At 54.8% G+C, this 18,584-nt stretch overlaps 1 protein-coding gene across 1 annotated transcript in view; it reads right to left on the minus strand.

The window, feature by feature from the left end:
- The window catches only part of MYO15B (myosin XVB), a 39,004-nt gene that overhangs the window by 13,714 nt on the left and 6,706 nt on the right, over positions 1-18,584 (minus strand). Inside the window, 17 exon segments of the mRNA XM_031011527.3 lie at positions 22-257; positions 338-433; positions 1,218-1,348; positions 1,576-1,633; positions 2,270-2,329; positions 2,970-3,063; positions 7,207-7,364; positions 7,607-7,724; positions 9,891-10,015; positions 10,126-10,171; positions 10,258-10,373; positions 10,609-10,686; positions 11,641-11,766; positions 16,302-16,433; positions 16,646-16,741; positions 18,252-18,384; positions 18,465-18,523. Coding sequence (XP_030867387.3) covers positions 22-257; positions 338-433; positions 1,218-1,348; positions 1,576-1,633; positions 2,270-2,329; positions 2,970-3,063; positions 7,207-7,364; positions 7,607-7,724; positions 9,891-10,015; positions 10,126-10,171; positions 10,258-10,373; positions 10,609-10,686; positions 11,641-11,766; positions 16,302-16,433; positions 16,646-16,741; positions 18,252-18,384; positions 18,465-18,523 — 1,862 coding nt within the window.

Genomic DNA, 18,584 nt, shown 5'->3' on the forward strand with positions numbered 1-18,584 from the left:
CCCACCTCCCAGACCCCTTACTTGAGCAGCGGCTTCTGTAGGACAGGCAGTGGGGGAAAGGCGCTGAGCAAAACAGCCATGAGGGCCCAGCCACGCTGGCTCTGCTGTTCATCTGGGTTCTGCCATAGCTGGGCCACCAGCTGGCTAAAGAGCTCGTTCCGCAGCCCTGGCCGGCACTGCCCCTGCCGCACCAGGTATGTGCCCATGGTCTGCCTCTGCCAGGACTCCAGGGATCCGTCCCCCAGGAGCCGCAGCATCTGCCGACACAGCCGGGTAAGGACAGGACGTGCGGGGCTCCCAGGCGCCTATCCTGTCCCTTCTCCAATGTGTCACTCACCACTTTGTTGATGTCCAGGGCACGCTGAGGGTTCTCTCCATCCAGCGGGGTTAGGGGCTTCGCCAGTGGCTGCCCTGGCCTGGGCAGGGACGGTTCCTGCAAGGAAGGAGAGGGCTCAGTCCACGCTCGCCAGCTGTCAGACAGCCCAGGGGAGCCCCACCGGAGCAGGCACCTCGGGAGAGGCAGAGGGGCTGGACAGAAATGCATCTTAATGCTTTTTTTTTTTTTTTTTTGAGGCAGAGTCTTGTCTGTCGCCCAGGCTGGAGTGCAGTGGCACAATCTCAGCTCACTGCAGCCTCCACCTCCCAGGTTCAAGTGATTCTCCTGTCTCAGCCTCCTGAGTAGCTGGTACTACAGGCGCATGTCCGGCTAATTTTTGTATTTTTAGTAGAGACGGGGTTTCACCATGTTGGCCAGGCCGGTCTCAAACTCCTGACCTCAGGTGATCCGCCCACCTCGGCCTCCCAAAAGTGCTGGGATTACAAGCATGAGCCACCATGCCCAACCTGTATGTGCAGTTTTGAACCTGCATTTGTATTTACTGCTGAAGTCTGGACAATTTCCCTTGTCAATAAACGTTCTTTAAGGTCATGACTTCAAAAGCAGGGCACTACCGCAGGTACAACAAAGGTGTGGCATCGTAGATCTAAATAACGTCTCCCATTCAATAACACCAACTGTTATCTCCAGTAACACTCTATGGTGAGACAATTACATTCAACGGTTATTTTCAGAGCAATTCAGCGCTATTCACAGCCCCAAAGGCTGGGGAGGGAGGAGGGCAAGAGCTGACAGCGGGGAAAAAAACGCAGCATCTGTCAGGCAGGTGCTAACTCAGAGCGGTGAGGCCAGTGGGAAGAGCTTAGGGCTGGGCGCCCACCTGAAAGCCGATGGCGACGAAGCTGGAGAAAGGGAACAGGTCAACGTCTGCTGGGAGAGTCAGGCTGGGCCGGGCAGGAACCTCAGGCGGCAGGCACTCGGTGATGCTCCCAGCCAGGGCGTCCCGATGGCCTGGGAACGAGCACCGGGAGGCAGCCCAGGAGCACCCAGGTGTGATACCTGGCCCTGGGACCACCTCCACCCCACACCACGAGCCATCAGCCCCTGTCCACAGGGACCCAAGAGGTGAGCTCAGGGGAACCTGGAGCATCAGAGGGAGGAACCACAAGGGACAGACACACCCCACAGTAAAGGGACTGGAGAGGGAGTCCTAACAAGAGGACACCAACAAGACTCACTTTCCGCCGTCTTCAGCATGACGGCCAGCTCAGCTGGGATCTCCAAGCGCCCCAGCTCCTGGCAGAGGGGACTCATTTATCCAGGATCCACAGGAGGTGCCTAGGGACCAGTGTCCCTCCCCACACCTTCACCCCCAAGATTATAAACATCCCTTCCAAAGACCACGGATTTTTTTTTTTTTTTTGAGGCAGGGTCTCACTCTGTCACCCAGGCTAGAGTGCAGTGGTACCATCATGGCTCACTGCAGCCTTGACTTCCGAGGCTCAAGCTCAAGCGATCCTCCCACCTCAAACCTCCTAAGTAGCTGAGACTATAGGCATGTGCTACTGTGTCCAGCTAACTTTTATTGTTTTTGTAGAGATGGGGTCTTGTCATGTTGCCCAGGCTGGTCTCAAATTCCTGGGCTCAAGCAATCCTCACACCTCGACCTCAAAGTGCTGGGATTACAGGTGTGTGCCACCACACCCAGCCAAAGACCAAGGATTCTGACCCTGGACACTCGAACAAACAGAGCCCCAAAGACCCTCCGAGGGAAACCAAGAGCCAAGGGCACCCCGGTCCTCTTCTCAGGAGGTGCAATGCATGGCCCTGAGGGACAAGACCCATAGTAGCACCCTGGCAGCCCTCTAAGCCATCCCAGTCTCAGCAGGTTCATAGCCCCATGTAAAACACCCCACTTTCCAGGCCACCTACCATGCTTGGCACTCTCTCCAAGGCCCTTTCGCTGCTATGCCAGCCCTGCCAATGCCCAAGCTGTTGGAAGAGATATGGGAAAAGCTGATGCCTCCCATGTGAATCACCTGGGGGCACCTCCCCAGCTCTGAAGTCCAGCTGTCCCCTCCTGCCCCTGGGAGGTTCTCAGCAAAGGAGTGAGAACAGATCAGGAGGGGCCAGCCACCCCTGGCCCTCCAGGGCCCTCACCAGCCTTAGCGCTGTGGGCGTCTGTGCCCATCTGCCAGGGCACCGGGAAGAGGGCAGGAAGAAGGGAAGAAATGGTCCCAGGGGACAAAGTCCAGCCAGGGAGGGGCCGGAGAGGGGGTAGCACGTGGGCATTGACCTTTGAGTCGCTTTATAGACCTTAGCTTGGAGTCATCATGCAAAAGAGGGGAGCGGAAGGGGCCCAGGGGAGGCCTGGAGGGGATGGGAACCCCAGGCAAGAGGGAAGAGCCAGGCCCTGGGGAGAGTGGGCAGGGATGGAGGAAGACAGCACCTCCCAAGGGCCCCGGCCTACCCCGGCTGGAGGGAAAAGGGATGAGTTCAAGGAGCGCTGTGTCCGAAGCCACAGCCCTTGCGAGGCTGGGCTGAGAGGGTCAATGCTGCTGGGATTTGGCCAGCTCGGCCAGCTCAGGCAGCCTGGCTTCTACCCTGAACCGCCCCACCCAAGCCCCTGCACCTGCAGTCTCTGCCGCCTCCGGAGCAGGGGCTGGGCCACCAGCAGGATGGTGTTCAGCTGTCCCAGAGCTGCCCGCCGCCGGAGGTACCGCTTCCTGGAGGCCGGGAAAGGGCGGGGGCGAAATGAAGAGTCCAAACTTATGCTTCCTGCCTGGCACTGGAATCCCTTAAGCCTGACATTCATGTAAAAACTGACTTTGGACCAGAGAAGCCCTGGATGCTTCACAGAAACGACAGGAAAAGAATAGGATACTTCAAAAGAAAAGCAAGGGTCGGGTGCGGTGGCTGATGCCTGTAATCCCAGCACTTTGGGAGGCCAAGGCGGGTGGATCACTTGAGGTCAGGAGTTCAAGACCAGCCTGGCCAACATGGTGAAACCCCGTCTCTACTAAAAATACAAAAATTACAGCACACCTGTAATCCCAGCTCCTCAGGAGGCTGAGGCACCAGAATCACTTGAACCTGGGAGGTGGAGATTCAAGTGAGCCGAGATCGCACCATTGCACTCCAGCCTGGGTGACAGACCAAGACTCCGTCAGGAAGGGAGGAAGGGAGGGAGGAAGGGAGAAAGAAAGAGAGAGAGAGAGGGAGGGAGGGAGGGAGGAAGGAAGGGAAGGAAGGAAAGAGAGAGCGAGAGGAGGAGGGAGGAGGGAGAGAGGGAGGAAGGGAGGAAGGAGAACGAGTAAACTGAGAGACTGTTTAGCCTGAGGGATTAAGATCTGACTCTCTGACTCTGGGCCTAGAATACCTGGGTTCAGATCAGTTCCCCATATGCACGCTGACCAAAAAAAAAAAAAAAAATCATTTCCCTTAGCTTGGTACGGTAGCTCATGCCTGTAATCCCAGCACTCTAAGAGGCTGAGGAAGGAGAACTGCTTGAGACCAGGAGTTCAAGACCAGCCTGGGCAACATAGCAAGACCTCATCTCTACAAAAAAGATTTTTTAAATTAGCCAGGCATGACGGCGTATCCTTGTAGTTCTAGCTACTTGGGAGGCTGAGGTAGGAGCTATGACTGGGTCACTGCTCTTTAGCCTGGGTGACAAAGTCAGACCCTATCTTGCAAAAAAAAAAGAGCAGCAGAACTTATTAAAAAGTAACACCATTGGTCGGGTGCAATGGCTCATACCCGTATGACACCTGTAATCCCTGTACCTTGGGAGGCTGAAGTGGGAGGATCACTAGAGACCAGGAGCTTGAGACCAGCCTGGCCAACACGGTGAAACCCCGTCTCTACTAAAAATACAAAAAAGGCCAGGCGTGGTGGCTCACGCCTATAATCCCAGCACTTTGGGAGACCAAGGCGGGCAGATCACGAGGTCAGGAGTTCAAGACCAGCCTGGCCAACATAGTGAAACTCTGTCTCTACTAAAAATACAAAAATTAGCTGAGCATAGTGGCAGGTGCCTGTAGTCCCAGCTACTTCATAGGCTGAGGCAGGAGAATCACTTGAACCCAGGAGGTGGAGGTTGTATTGAGCTGAGACCAAGCCATTGCACTCCAGCCTGGGCAACAAAGCGAGACTCCATCTCAAAAGAAAAACAACAACAACAAAATTAGCCAGGCTTGGTAGCCTATGCCTGCAATCCCAGCTACTCCAGAGGCTGAGGCACGAAATCACTTGAAACCAGTAGCTGGAGATTGCAGTGAGCTGAGATCATGCTGCTGCTGGAGTGCAATGGTGTGATCTCGGCTCACTTGAATCTCCGCCTCCCAGGTTCAAGTGATTCTCGTGCCTCAGCCTCCTGAGGAGCTGGGATTACAGGTGTGACCCAGCTGCACTCCAACTTGGGTGATATAGCAAGACTCTGTCTCAAAAAAATTTTTTTAATAAAAAATAATAATTATAAAAAATAAAGGCCGGGTGCAGTGGCTCATGCCTGTAATCCCAGCACTTTGGGAGGCTGATCACCTGAGGTGGATCACCTGAGGTCAGGAGTTCGAGACCAGCCTGGCCAACACAGTAAAACCCCATCTCCACTAAAAACACAAAAATTAACTGGGCATGGTGGCAGGTGCCTGTAATCCCAGCTACTCGGGAGGCTGAGGCAGGAGAATGGCTTGAATCCAGGGGGCAGAGGTTGCAGTGAGCTGAGACGGCGCCACTGCACTCCAGCCTGGGTGACAGAGTGAGATTCTGTCTCAAAAATTAATTAATTAATTAATTAAAAAATAAAAACGGGCAGAGGAGAAACAGACATTTCTCCAAAGGAGTGGCACTAATGTCTGAGATGCTCAACGTCATTAGTCCTAGAGAAATGCACATCAAAGCCATAATGAGATGCCACTTCACACCCACTAGCAGGGCTATGATTTTAAAAATGGAAAAGAGTAAGTACTGGCAAGGATGTAGAGAAACTGGAACCCTTGTACATTGCTGGTAGAAACATAAAATGATGCAGCCACTATGGAAAGCAATTTGGCAGCTCCTCAGAAAGTTACACATAGAATTACCATATGATAGAATTACCAGCACTTTCACTCCTAGGCCTATACCCCAAAGATTTGTAAACAGACTAGAACAGGCTGGGTGCAGTGGCTCATGCCTGTAATCCCAGCACTTTGAGAGGCTGAGGCGGGTGGATCGACTCAGAAGACAGGAGTTCAAGACCAGCCTGACCAACATGGTGAAACCCCGTCTCTACTGAAAATATGAAAAATTAGCCGGGCGTGGTGGCGGGTGGTGGGTGCCTGTAATCCCAGTTACTCAGGAGACTGAGGCAGGAGAATTGCTTGAACCTGGGAGGCAGAGGTTGCAGTGAGCCGAGATCGAGCCACTGCATTCCAGCCTGGGCAACAGAGCAAGACTCCATCTCAAATAATAATAATAATAATTAATTATTAACCCTCAAGCCTGGAACTGAATGAATTTCTGACACATGCTACAACATGGATGAACTTTGAAACATTATGTTAAGTGAAAGAAGCCGTCATAAAAGGAAATATTGTATGAGTCAACTTACAGGAAATATCTAGAATGGGCAACTTCATAGAGACTCAAGTACACTGAAAGTTACCAGGGGCTGGGGGTCTTGGGGGGAATAGTTACTGCTTAATGGGTCCAGAGTTTCTGTTTGCGGGATGAAAACGTGTTGGAAATAGATAGTGGAGATGCCTGGCTCCCCCGATGTTCTGCACTGTCTTCACTTTATTCTCAGCCCTCGAGTTACTCTCTGGGAAGATCACTGGCTGCTCTACCATCTGAATCTGACTCCCCAACCAGCCTGGGAGGCCCCGTCTCTGGCATCCCCAGCTCTGTCGCCAGCATCTGGCCCAGGGGTAGATGAGGCAGACGGTCAGCCAACAGCTGTTGGAGGAATGTGTGAAGACAGGCTGTGAGGGCGAAAAAGAGATGATTAGCTGAGAAGTGGGAGGGTGGTGTTATAGGAAAGAGAAGTCTAAAGTCACTGCAGGGTAAAAGTCCGGCCTAAATTGGGCTGGGGAGGTAGTCAGGTCCTTAACATGATTCATGCTTTGAAAAGATGACTGTAGCTGGGCACGGTGGCTCACACCTGTCATCCCAGCATTTTGGGAGGCTGAGGCGGGCGGATCACCTGAGGTCGGGAGTTCGAGACCAGCCTGACCAACATGGAGAAACCCCGTCTCTACTACAAATACAAAATTAGCCAGGCATGGTGGCACATGCCTGTAATCCCAGCTACTCAGGAGGCTGAGGCAGGAGAATCACTTGAACCTGTTAGGTGGAGGTTGCAGTGACCCAAGATCGCACCATTACACTCCAGCCTGGGCAACAAGAGTGAAACTCCATCTCAAAAAAAAAATTAGCTGAGTGTGGTGGCACAAGCCTGTAATCCCAGCTACTCGGGAGGCTGAGGCAGGCGAATCACTTGAACCCAGGGGGCAGAGGTTGCAGTGAGCTGAGATCGCGCCACTGCACTCCAGCCTGGGCAACAAGAGCAAAACTCCATCTCAAAAAAAAACCAGACTGTTCCCACAGTGTGGAAAACAGACCAGAAAAGAGAATGATAAAGGAGTCAGGACCACAGGTTCAGGTGACCTCAGTAGGTAATGAGTTTCTTGTGGCCGGGGTATTCAAGCAGAGGCTGCACGGGTATGGGGGGGAATGCCGTCAAAGAGAGTCACATGCCGATGAGATGGCACTGGGGCAGGATGACTTGCCTTGAGGCCCTATGTTTCCCCAACCCTGCCCCACCACCTGGAGGACGAGCCCACGGCCTCACCCCACCCACTTCAGCCCTGGCTCCAACGCCTGCAGACCTGGCCTGGAACCCACGCATGCGAGCCTGCATCCAGGGCAGGACATGCTGGCGGGAGATGCAGGTGTGGAAGCTGTGGTGCAGGTCGACCAGGACCTGGGAGCGCTGCTGGTCCGGGAGCTCCTCCAGCCGCTGCCAGCCCTGCTCCTGCAGCAGGACCTGTGGGTAGAGGGGTGGGCTGTAGGCAGGAGCCAGGAGCCAGCCCCTCCTGCTCTCCTCTTCTGGTCTCAGCCTCCTCCCTTCCAGCCAAACCATTTGTTCTTCTGGCCCTGCCATCCAGCCCTTCTGTCTCCCACCACTTGGATGGATCCCCAAATCCTGGGTTTGTCCCTTTGGGCCCAGAATGCATCTCTCCTTTCCCATGCATGCTGCCCTCTGCACACATGGATACACACACCCACCTTGGTGGCTCCAAGGTGATAGAGAGGTGATTCGGCCCCCAGCACCTGGCTCAGGACGGCACCACACTTCTCCCGGTCAGAGAGGTCTTCCTGCCCTTCTGACCCCAGGGCCCGGAAGCTGCTCCAAGGATGGAGCTGAGATCAGAATAGCCAGAACCTCCTTTTACACTTTTTTTTTTTTTTTTTAAGACGGAGTCTCGCTCTTTCTCCCAGGCGGGAGTGCAGTGGTGCGATCTCGGCTCAGTGCAAGCTCCGCCTCCAGGGTTCAGGCCATTCTCCTGCCTCAGCCTCCCGAGCAGCTGGGACTACAGGTGCCCGCCACCGCACCCGGCTAATTTTTTGTATTTTTAGTAGAGACGGGGTTTCACCGTGTTAGCCAGGATGGTCTCGATCTCCTGACCTTGTGATCCGCTCGTCTTGGCCTCCCAAAGTGCTGGGATTACAGGCATGAGCCACCGCGCCCGGCCTTTTTGGTTTTTTTTTTTTTGGGACCGAGTTTTCACTCTTGTTGCCCAGGCTGGAGTGCAATGGTGTGATCTCAGCTCACCACAACCTCCACCTCCCAGGTTCAAGTGATCCTCTTGCCTCAGCCTCCCGAGTAGCTGGGATTACTGGCATGCGACACCACGCCCAGCTGATTTTGTATTTTTTGGAGAGATGGGGTTTCTCCATATTGGTCAGGCTGGTCTCGATCTCCTGACCTCAGGTGATCTGCCTGCCTCGCCCTCCCAAAGTGCTGGGATTACAGGCGTGAGCCACTGCGCCCAGCCCTTTCACACTTGCTGTGCGACACCCTGAGCCCCTCGGTATTTATTCCATTTCTAGATCATTAAAAAATTTGGAAGGTGCCTGCTCTATGCCAGGCGCTCAGCTGGGGGCTGAGACACTGCAGTGAACTTGGGCAGGGAGGGTCTCTGTGCTGGAGCTCAGGGGGAGAACAGGTGAACATGGTGTGCGCAGGAGGCATGAGGGCTGGTTCTGGGCCACGGGAGCAACAGGAATGTGGTTCCCAAGGCCTTCGCCTCCTCGCCACCCAACACAGTGGGTCTCAAGACAAGTTTGTGGGAGGGAGGGAGGGGTGTGAAAGGGAGGGGCATGGAAGGGAGGGAGGGGCGTGGCAGGAAGGGGTGGGTGGGGGAGTGTTGAAGGACATTTCACAGGTCCAGATCGTGGTACCAGTTTGGCTCAATGGACACTCAATAGTTAGTCTGTACCGAGCAAGCACCGTGCAGGTTCTGGGGATGTGGGTGACAGTCTGTGGTCACGGGATGCCACAGTGCATCAGGGAATGGCACAGATCAGCAGACCTGGTCTGTGCTGGGTGGAGAGTTGTACCTGGAGGTTCCTCTCACCCAGCTTCTGGGCTCAGGAGTTCTTGTTGGAGGTGACAGTTGCTGTAGCTGGTAGGTTTCCAGATGGCAGAGACAGAACGTGCCCCGCCCTGGAGCTTCTCAGGATCTGACTCAAGGCTGGGCACACCCATCCCTACTGCCTGCCTTTTGCTCAGTCCCCCAACCAGGCCATCCCCATTGCCAAGGCCATCACAGGCTAAGGAGGTCCACAGAGCCCTGGGGTGAGGCTGCTGCTCCTAGCAGCTGCCCCCTCCCTTCTGAGGCAGCCACCAGCCCAGCTCAGCTGGACATCAACGAGAAGTGACTCCACCTGCTCCCTCTGTCCCTGTGCTTGGGGTAAACTCCAGCCCTTCAGAGGATTCCCAAGATGCCATCCAGTCAATAGCCAAAGGCCAGATAGGCAAACAACAAAACGGACAATGCCACCAGCTTTTCTTGGAGGTTTCTGAACTCTGGGAACAGAGCTGCCTCTGGGGTTCCTGGCAGCTCCATGTGCCACCCCGCCCCTCCCCGCCCCTCCTGCCCTTCTGAGAGGCTCTTTTCTCACTCCGTTCCCCCCCCCCCCCCATTTCACTGCTTCAGCCTGCACTCCCTGGACAGCTGCTGTGGGCACTAGACCGTGAGCCACGCCCAGGGCAGGTACTGCTCCCACCTCATCTCTGGTGCCCAGGCATCAGCACAGGAGAGGTTTGCAGAGAGGAGAAGAAATGACGAATGCGTGGAGGGATGGTGAATGGTAGAAGAGAGTGAGATGGAGAGAGAGAAAGAGAGAGAGAGAGAGAGGATGAGAGGACGAGGAGAGAGAGGAAGGGTTGGATGCTAGGCCCAGTCCTGGGCAGAGTGAGTCCATCTCCAATCAGAAGGACCCCCGGGGCTGCCAGTCACTCCCAGTGGCCTCCTTGTCAGTCCTGCCCCGAGGTGCTGGGCCCCACCTGGCCAGGAAGGCCTCAAAGGGCACACGCACGGGGAAGTTGGCACTGCGGGTACCCACGGCCTCCAGTATGGCTGCCTGGTGCAGTTGCTCTGTCACATGTCCCACGTCAAAGAGGCCTGGAAGCTGTGGCCACAAGACAGAACCAAAGACAGCTGGAGTCAAGGGGCCTGGAGCTGTGGGGAGGGAGGTGCAGGGAGGGGGAGGGCCCTGAGGCCAGTTGCTGGGGAGCTCACCTTTCCAGGGTTAGGGGTGAGGCACTGGATGAAATAGACATGGCTCCTGATGAGGGAAAGAGGGGTCAGTCGGGCACAGACCGGCGCCCCATACAACTCCCTGGGGTCTGGTGTGGCGGGCGCTGTTCTCACCTGCCCAGCCGGGCTATGAGGTCCTCCAGGGCCTGCTGGAAGCGAGAGGCCAGCGTGGGTCTGCCTCGCCCTCCCCTGGACTGGGGCTCTGCCTCCTGGAACAGGCTGCCCACCAGCTGTGGGGGTGAAGGGCTGAGCCAGCTGGCCGCTGGGGCGTGCCCATCCACCCTGCAGCCCGGGAGAGCCAGAATGGACCAGCCCTCGGCATCCAGACCCTGGCAAGCTCAGCCCATGGCCCAAGGTGCCAGGGGCTTGAGGGCCATCCCTTGGGCAAGAGCGCCCAGGGGGAAAAGGACAGAATTGGGGGACAGAGTATGGAGCGGGTGGGGGCCTGGAAGGGCAGATGGGCACCTGGAGCTGGCTCTGGCCAAGCATCTCCACCACAGCAGGGTCCAGCTGATCCCGGTTTCTGTTTAAAAACTTGTGAACCTGCAAGAGACCATGCAGGTGGGGAGGGAAGTGGAGAAAGGGAGGAGAACAGGAACCAAGGAGGGGAGGCTGGATATGGAGGAGAAGAATCTACCCTCTCCCCAGGTGACCTGAAAGGCTGCCTTGGTGTTTCCAGTCCTTTACCTAGCCTTGGGTCTGCCACTGGACTTTCCATTCCACCCCATGGACAGGTCCAGTCCCCAGCAACACCACACTCTCCCCACTGGGGCTTTAACCTATGCTAGTCAATAGGTTGACTAGACAAGAATGCTGCCTGTCTCTCCATGTTAAATCTATTTTGATTTACATTTTCCTAGCTTTCTTGAACTCCTTGTATTTCTTTTTTGGGGGGCAACTCCTGGGTAGTTTGTAGTTTTTCTTCTCCAAGCAAAGTGTGTCATCTCCTCCAGGGAGAACTGATTCTCCCTACTGCCCTTCCCTTTATTCCAGCCCCCACTCCCCCACCCCCAGTTCCTCTCCTCCTGGGGTAGGCACGCGTGCAGCTTCTTGGTAGGCATAGAACTCGGAAGGGGGAAGGGAAGTCCATTCAGTGAGCACCTACTATGTGCCGGGCACCTGCCAGGCCATCTCCACGTTACTACATCTCACCCTCACAGCAACGCCAGAGCTTAGGTCTCCATGCCCATTTTACAGGTGAGGAAACGGAGGCTCAGAAGGCGAAGTAAACTGCCAAGGTCATCAGGTCCCATGCTTGTGCTCTGCCCACTTGTCTGGAGGGTCCCAAGGCTTCCACTCCCTGACCCCATAATTGTCACCTAGAACTCAGTAAACCGTGCTCAGAACTGAGCAGGGCCCATGGCTCAGGTAGGGACAGGTGTCCAAGCCTTACAAGGGGCCTCCCCACACCCACTCCTCTCCGCTGTCGGGTGACTCAGCTTGGGAGGGGACACTGCCCTCACTGATTCACCCTGGTCTGTCCCTGAGGCCAGGTACCTGGTAGGTGACAGTCCCTGCATAATGTCGCACGGTGAACACGGGCAGGGGCAGCCGGGGCTTGGCATAGCTGGGGTGGTCACCATGGTGATAGTGGCTCTTCTGGAGGAAGGTGTGGTCCGTGGCCTAGGAGAGGAGCCATGAGCTCCCTTCACGCCTCTGCACAGGCTGTCCTTCTGGATGGCGCCCTCTCCCGGTGAGCACGAGTACTGCCTACACTGACTATAAGGGTAGGTTTGGCTTTGTTCCCCAAAACAAGCTCTTTGGGAGGCCGAGGTGGTCAGATTGTTTGAGGATAGGAGTTCAAGATCAGCCTGGGCAACCTAGTGAGATCCCATCTCTACAAAAAATTTTAAAATTGGGCTGGGCGCGGTGGCTCACGCATGTAATCTCAGCACTTTGGGAGGCCGAGACAGGCAGATCACAAGGTCACGAGTTCGAGACCAGCCTGGCCAACATAGTGAAATTCCATCTCTACTAAAAATACAAAAAGTTAGCCGGGCATGGTGGCAGGTGCCTGTAATCTCAGCTACTCAGGAGGCTGAGGCAGGAGAATCACTTGAACCCAGGAGGCAGAGGTTGCAGTGAGCCAAGATGGCACCATTGCACTCCAGCCTGGGTGACAGTGCGAGACTCCATCTCAAAAAAAAATAATAATAATTAAAAATTAGCTGGGTGGGGCTGGGCACGGTGGCTCATGCCTGTAACCCCAGAGCTTTGAGAGGCCAAGGCAGGTGGATCACCTGAGGTCAGGAGTTCAAGACCAGCCTGGCCAACATAGTGAAACCCTGTCTCTACTAAAAATACAAAAAAAATTAGCTGGGCATGGTGACTCATGCCTGTAATCCCAGCTACTCAGGAGGCCGAGGCAGGAGAATCATTTGAACCTGGGAGGTGGAGGTTGCAGTGAGCCGAAACTGCACCATTGCACTCCAGCCTGGGCAACAAGAACCAAACTCCGTCTCAAAAAAAAAAAAAAAGAAAAAGAAAAAAGTAACATCAGCTGGGTGGAAGGACTGATAGAGACTGGGAGCTTGAGGCTGCAGTGAGCTATGATGGTGTCACTGCACTCCAGCCTGCGTGAGAGAGTGAGACCCCATTTCTAAAATAAATAAGTACTTAAACAAAAAAAAAAAGAAATGGGGATGGGGCGCTTTAGTACAGATTTAGCAATCATTCCTGGGAGAATAGTCCCACAATCACATGTGCTTTTAAACAAGTCTTTCAAAGATCACTTTTAGGCCGGACGCAGTGGCTCACGCCTGTAATCCCAGCACTTTGGGAGGCCGAAGCAGGTGGATCACGAGGTCAGGAGATCGAGACCATCCTGGCTAACATGGTGAAACCCCATCTCTACTAAAAAATACAAAAAATTAGCCAGGCGTGGTGGCGGGCACCTGTGGTCCCAGCTACTCGGGAGGCTGAGGCAGGAGAATGGCGTGAACCCGAGAGGCGGAGTTTGCAGCAGTGAGCTGAGATCGCGCCACTGCACTCCAGCCTGGGCGACAGAGCGAGGTTCTGTCTCAAAAAAAAAAAAAAAAAAAAAGAAGAAATAGAGATGAGGGGCTTTAGTACAGATTTAGCAACCATTCCTGGGAGAATAGTCCCAGAATCACATGTGCTTGTATTTATTTATTTCATTATTATTATTATTATTTTGAGATGAGTCTCGCTCTGTCACCCAGGCTGGAGTGCGGTGGCGCGATCTCGGCTCACTGCAACCTCCACCTCCCGGGTTCACGCCATTCTCCTGCCTCAGCCTCCCGAGTAGCTGGGACTACAGGCGCCCGCCACCACGCTCGGCTCATTTTTTATATTTTTAGTAGAGACAGGGTTTACACTGTGGTCTCGATCTCCTCACCTCGTGATCCGCCCGCCTCAGCCTCCCAAAGTTCTGGGATTACAGAGATGAGCCACCGCGCCCGGCCTACATGTGCTTTTAAACAAGTCTTTCAAAGATCACTTTCAGGCCGGGCGCGGTGGCTTGTGCCTGTAATCCCAGCACTTTGGGAGGCTGAGGCAGGTGGTTCACAAGATCAGGAGATCAACCATCCTGGCTAACATGGTGAAACCCTGTCTCTACTAAAAATACAAAAAAAAGAAAAAAAAAATTAGCCAAGCATGGTGGCGGGTGCCTGTAGTCCCAGCTACTCAGGAGGCTGAGGCAGTAGAATGGCGTGAACCCGGGAGGCGGAGCTTGCAGTGGGCCAAGATCACGCCACTGCACTCCAACCTGGGCAACAGCGAGACTCCGTCTAAAAAAAAAAAAAATCACTTTCAAAAAGTAACTCAGTTGGGAATGATAGTAGCAGTCAGTTAAAACACACATACACAAACACACACAGTAACTCAAGGACAGGTGCAGTAGCTCACACCTGTAATCCCAGCACTTTGAGAGGCAACGGTGGGAGGACTGCTTGAGCCCAGGAGGTTGAGACCAGCCTGGGCAACATAGGGAGACCCCATCTCTATTTTTTAAAATATAAAAATAAAACTAAAAAGTAATTTGGTTGGACGTTATTTTACTGAGCTAATGAACATAAAATAGCAAGTGCATGGGGGAACTTGCCTAATATTATGTAAATGAGAACTTGGGTTTGGGGTAACAATTCCAGGCTCAGCACCCACCTCGGACTCAGAAAATGGCACATGTCACATAACATAGACCTAAGTGATATTGCTGAGCCCTGGAAATCCATGCTGGGGGATTCCAAAAGTGATCTTGGGACCTCAAGGACACTCGTGACAAGTTTTAACAAAACATTATGAAATGTGAACTGGGAGAAACAATTGTTTAGAAATTAACACTCTCTTAATTATCTAGTACAAGACTTTACATACGTATAAGTATTAATCAATGAACATTATATATCATATGTGACTTGTTATATATCAATATATAGTACATGAAGACATGTATTGCATTAATATGACAGTGATCAATGAACTATTACAATAACATTTGACGATTTTACCATTATTTTTCACCTTTCATTTCCTTTTTTCTTTTTTTTTTTTTTTTTGAGATGGAGTCTCGCTCTGTCGCCCAGGCTCACGCCATTCTCCTGCCTCAGCCTCCCCAGTAGCTGGGACTACAGGCGCCCACTATCACGCCCGGCTAATTTTTTGTATTTTTAGTAGAGACCGGGTTTCACCATGTTAGCCAGGATGGTCTCGATCTCCTGACCTCGAGATCTGCCCACCTTGGCCTCCCAAAGTGCTGGGATTACAGGCGTGAGCCACCGCGCCCGGCCCATTTTCTTTTCTTTTCTTTCTTTTTTTTTTTTTTTGAGACGGAGTCTTGCTCTGTCCCCAGGCTGGAGTGTAGTGGCGCGATCTCGGCTCACTGCAACCTCCGCCTCCTGGGTTCAAGCGATTCTCCTGCCTCAGCCTCCCGTGCCTGGCTCACCTTTCATTTTCAACCACTAATTGGGAAAACGGGGGAGGGTCCCCCCATATTCAGGATCACGTTATATTGAGCTTCCACAGAAACTCCTGCTCCACATTCCAGCCTCAGCTCCTAGAGGCTCATGACGCCCCCCAACTCTCCCTGACCCACACGCCCACCCACAGAGCCGCACAGGGGTGATTTTGTATTTGGCTCTGCGTTTTTGGTTTGTTTTTTTATAATTAATTAATTTGTTTGAAACAAGTTCTCACTCTGTCAGCCAGGCTGGAGTGCAGTGGCATGATCATGGCTCACTGCATCCTTGACTTCCTGGGTTCAAGCAATCCATCCACCTCAGCCTCCCAAGTAGCTCTAACTATAGGCTCACACCACCACACCAGGCTAATTGTTGTATTTTCTGTAGAGACGGGGTTTTTTCATGTTGGTCTCGAGCTCCTGGGCTCAAGGGATCCACCCACCTTGGCCTCCCAAAGTTCTGGGATTACAGGCGTGAGCCACTGAGCTTGGCCAAGGCCTGTTTTTTTAAATGAACATTTCTCTCCTGCTGCACTGCGGGCTGTAAGAGGGGAGAGACTGGGTCTAATTTTGTTCACCTTTTATCCTTAGCACAGTTCCTGGCACAGTTATTCATTCATTCATTATTTCCTTAACACGCGCTGCAGATAGAGCTCAAACCCTTCACACGGGCACCCGCCCTTGTGGAGCCCAGTCTGGTGCGGTAAGGAGTCAGTGAATGAACGGACGCTGTGACTGCATGTGGACGCGCGCTGAAACGGGAAACAGGGACGAGGCTGCTATTTAAGTCCGAGCAGGCAGGAGGCAGTCAGAAATCATTTGTGGAATGGGGGACATGGTACCCTGGGGTTTGTCCCCGACCAGTCACAGGCCTCAGTGGCCACCTGGCCACAATTGTGAGGGACCTGCAGAAGCCCTTCATGAGCCCCGTGCAGTCCCCGCCACCTTGCCCATCGGGCACTACTGTCCCCCTTCTGTGGCAGGTACGTGAGGAACCTCAGAGGCCAGATGTCATGCTCAAGATCACCCCGAGACAAGATGTGAACCCAGCTCTGTGGGAGCCCAGGGTTCTTCCCCTTCACTGCTGCTGTCCCAGGCTGTGCTGAGGAACTGTGAGCAGGGTCTCTGGATCCCATAACCTTGTCCCCTCTGGGAGGCTCTGCCAGCTACAGCCTGGACACCCAGGGCCTCCACTCCTTCCCGACACTGGATGGGGGGTCACCATCCTGGCCCTTACCTGGGACAGCCATGTCTGGGTGTCCAGGATACTCAGGAGGCTGTGGGGCTGATCCACCAGGACGTCTAGGCAGGACTCCCTCGGAGGCTGAGGGACAGGCACCCAGGACAGCAACTCCCGCCGACACTCCTCCTGGGAACAGCCGGCATTTGGCCATTTTGCAGGAGCAGGGATAACCCTCCCATCTTATAGAATAGTACATTGAGGCTCAGAAGACTGAGACACCTCATGGAAAGGGGCCTTCCAGGCAGAGCTCTCAGTTCCCAACTTTCCTTCACCAAGGATGGCCTCTGCCTGGGCAATGCCTGAGCGGCCCCTGCCACGTCCACGCCCAATCCTCTTACCTCCTCCTGGGCCAGCAGCATCTGGCTGGAGAAGAGCTGTAGGCGCTCGCTGGCGAGGTTGTTGCACAGTTGCTCCAAGCCATTCACCCGCAGGGCCTGGGGGCATGTGGCAGTGAGGTGGGCACATGGGGCTGGCAGGGGCCAGCACACAGGCCTGTGCCCTCCCCCCACCCCAGAGGCTTCCTTCATTCTGGCCAGGGCGCAGGGATGAGTAATACCCAGGGCTGATGCTGTGTAGCCAACAGGGTCAAGTCTAAAGGATCCGGCACAGCACACGGGCTACCTCAGCCCTGCCCAGCCACAGGTCCCTCTAGCTGCCCACACCCCTGCCCTCTGCTGCAGCACTCCTGCGAGCCTTTGGGCCTCTTGTCACGGCCATCCTGTGGCTTGGAAGGCAACTTTCCCTACTAAATAGCAGGTTGGCTATCAGAGTCCCGCATCCTCACGCACAGGGCTCCAGGCTGCTGCCTCCAGGAAGCCTTCCAGCCTTCCTCCTATAGGAAGTGCTCCCTCAGCACTCTCTCAGGAAGCTTCATGCAGCTTTGTGCCCCTTGAAACACACACACAGGAGCTTGGATACACACACAGGCCACCATCACCACCAGCCTCAGGGAGGGCATGGTCACAAGGACACACTGGAGTGTGGGACAGAACAGGGGGCCATGAATAGTGCCCGTCCAGGGACTGAGGGCAGGGGCCACCTCCTCTCCCTCCAGCCCCCTCCTGGCTGTCCTGAGGCGGCAGGATCCTCTGTAAAGGGGTGCAGAGCCTCTGCCAACTCAGAGAGACTGGGGGACTCTCCCTCTTCCCTTTCCTCCTGACGTGGCGGAAGTGGGGCTACAGGCAGGCCCACCCTGGGGCCTCTGTCTTCCACTGCCTTTGAGACTCCTGTGTCTCTACAAGGCCACGGAGGACAGGCCATGCCAAAGGCAGGACCTGCCAGAGTGGGACAGAACGGCTGCCCTGGAGCACACAGCTCTCTCATGGACTATCTCCGTTAAGCCTCTGAAACTCACAAGGTAGGTCCTGCTGGGATTTCTGTTTTACAGACGGGAATGCTGGACCTCAGAAAGGTTCATCCACTTGCCCAAGGCCACACAGCTAGTGAGTGACAGGACCACTCAGAGCCTCTGCTCTGTCTGCTGCACTAAGCAACTCCTCCCAGCAGGAGGACAGCACGGGCCAGGGCTGGGGCTTGTGGTGGGCTCCAGCCATCCCAGAGAAGCCAGGAGCACTCCCGGCCCAGGCTGCCCAGCCCAGGACCAGAGAAGGGAGCAGAGACCATGCTTGGATGAACGTGGGTGTAGGGTGAGGGACATCGTCCTCTGGAGGTGAGTGGAAGCTAGAACTCCAAGGCGCGCAGCCAGCCCTAGTCCTCGAGAGATTCTAAATCCCCAGAGGCAGCCCCACTCCTTTTCCTCTCCATCCCTGAACCCCACCCCAGCAGGCTCAGCCCAGCAGATGCAGAAGGAGCCCTGAAGGCGCCCTGCCAGACAGGCAAGCACCTCACGAGTGCCCCCAGGGAGAGCTGGAGCTGTGGGGGTCCCACAAATCCATCAGAATTATATGGGCGCCCCCTTTCCTGGGCCCCACCCCAAGGGGTGACCTCAAAGCCGTAGGCATCCACGACAGTGACAGTGCCAATGCTGCCTCCCTCCCCTGGTGGTGCCAGCCGTGCATTGGTCCTCCTCAGAAGCCGGTGGAAGAGGCGGGAATACAGGGCCTTGGCCAGGGCGTCCCTGTAGGCATGGCGAGTGGGTGAGCCACATAGAGCCGTGCCTCGGACCCTGCTCTGACTCTCACCCGTCTCTAGGGCCACCTGGCATCAACGGCGCTTTCCACGGGCAGGGATCGCGAGACCTGGCCATAGGGCGTCTCCTGGAGGGCAGAGGAGGCACAGCTGGTGTGTCAGGCCCGCAGCCCTCATGGTGCTTACTCA

Source organism: Gorilla gorilla, chromosome 4 (assembly GCF_029281585.2).
Source record: "Gorilla gorilla gorilla isolate KB3781 chromosome 4, NHGRI_mGorGor1-v2.1_pri, whole genome shotgun sequence".
In the NCBI taxonomy this organism is placed as follows: domain Eukaryota; kingdom Metazoa; phylum Chordata; class Mammalia; order Primates; family Hominidae; genus Gorilla; species Gorilla gorilla.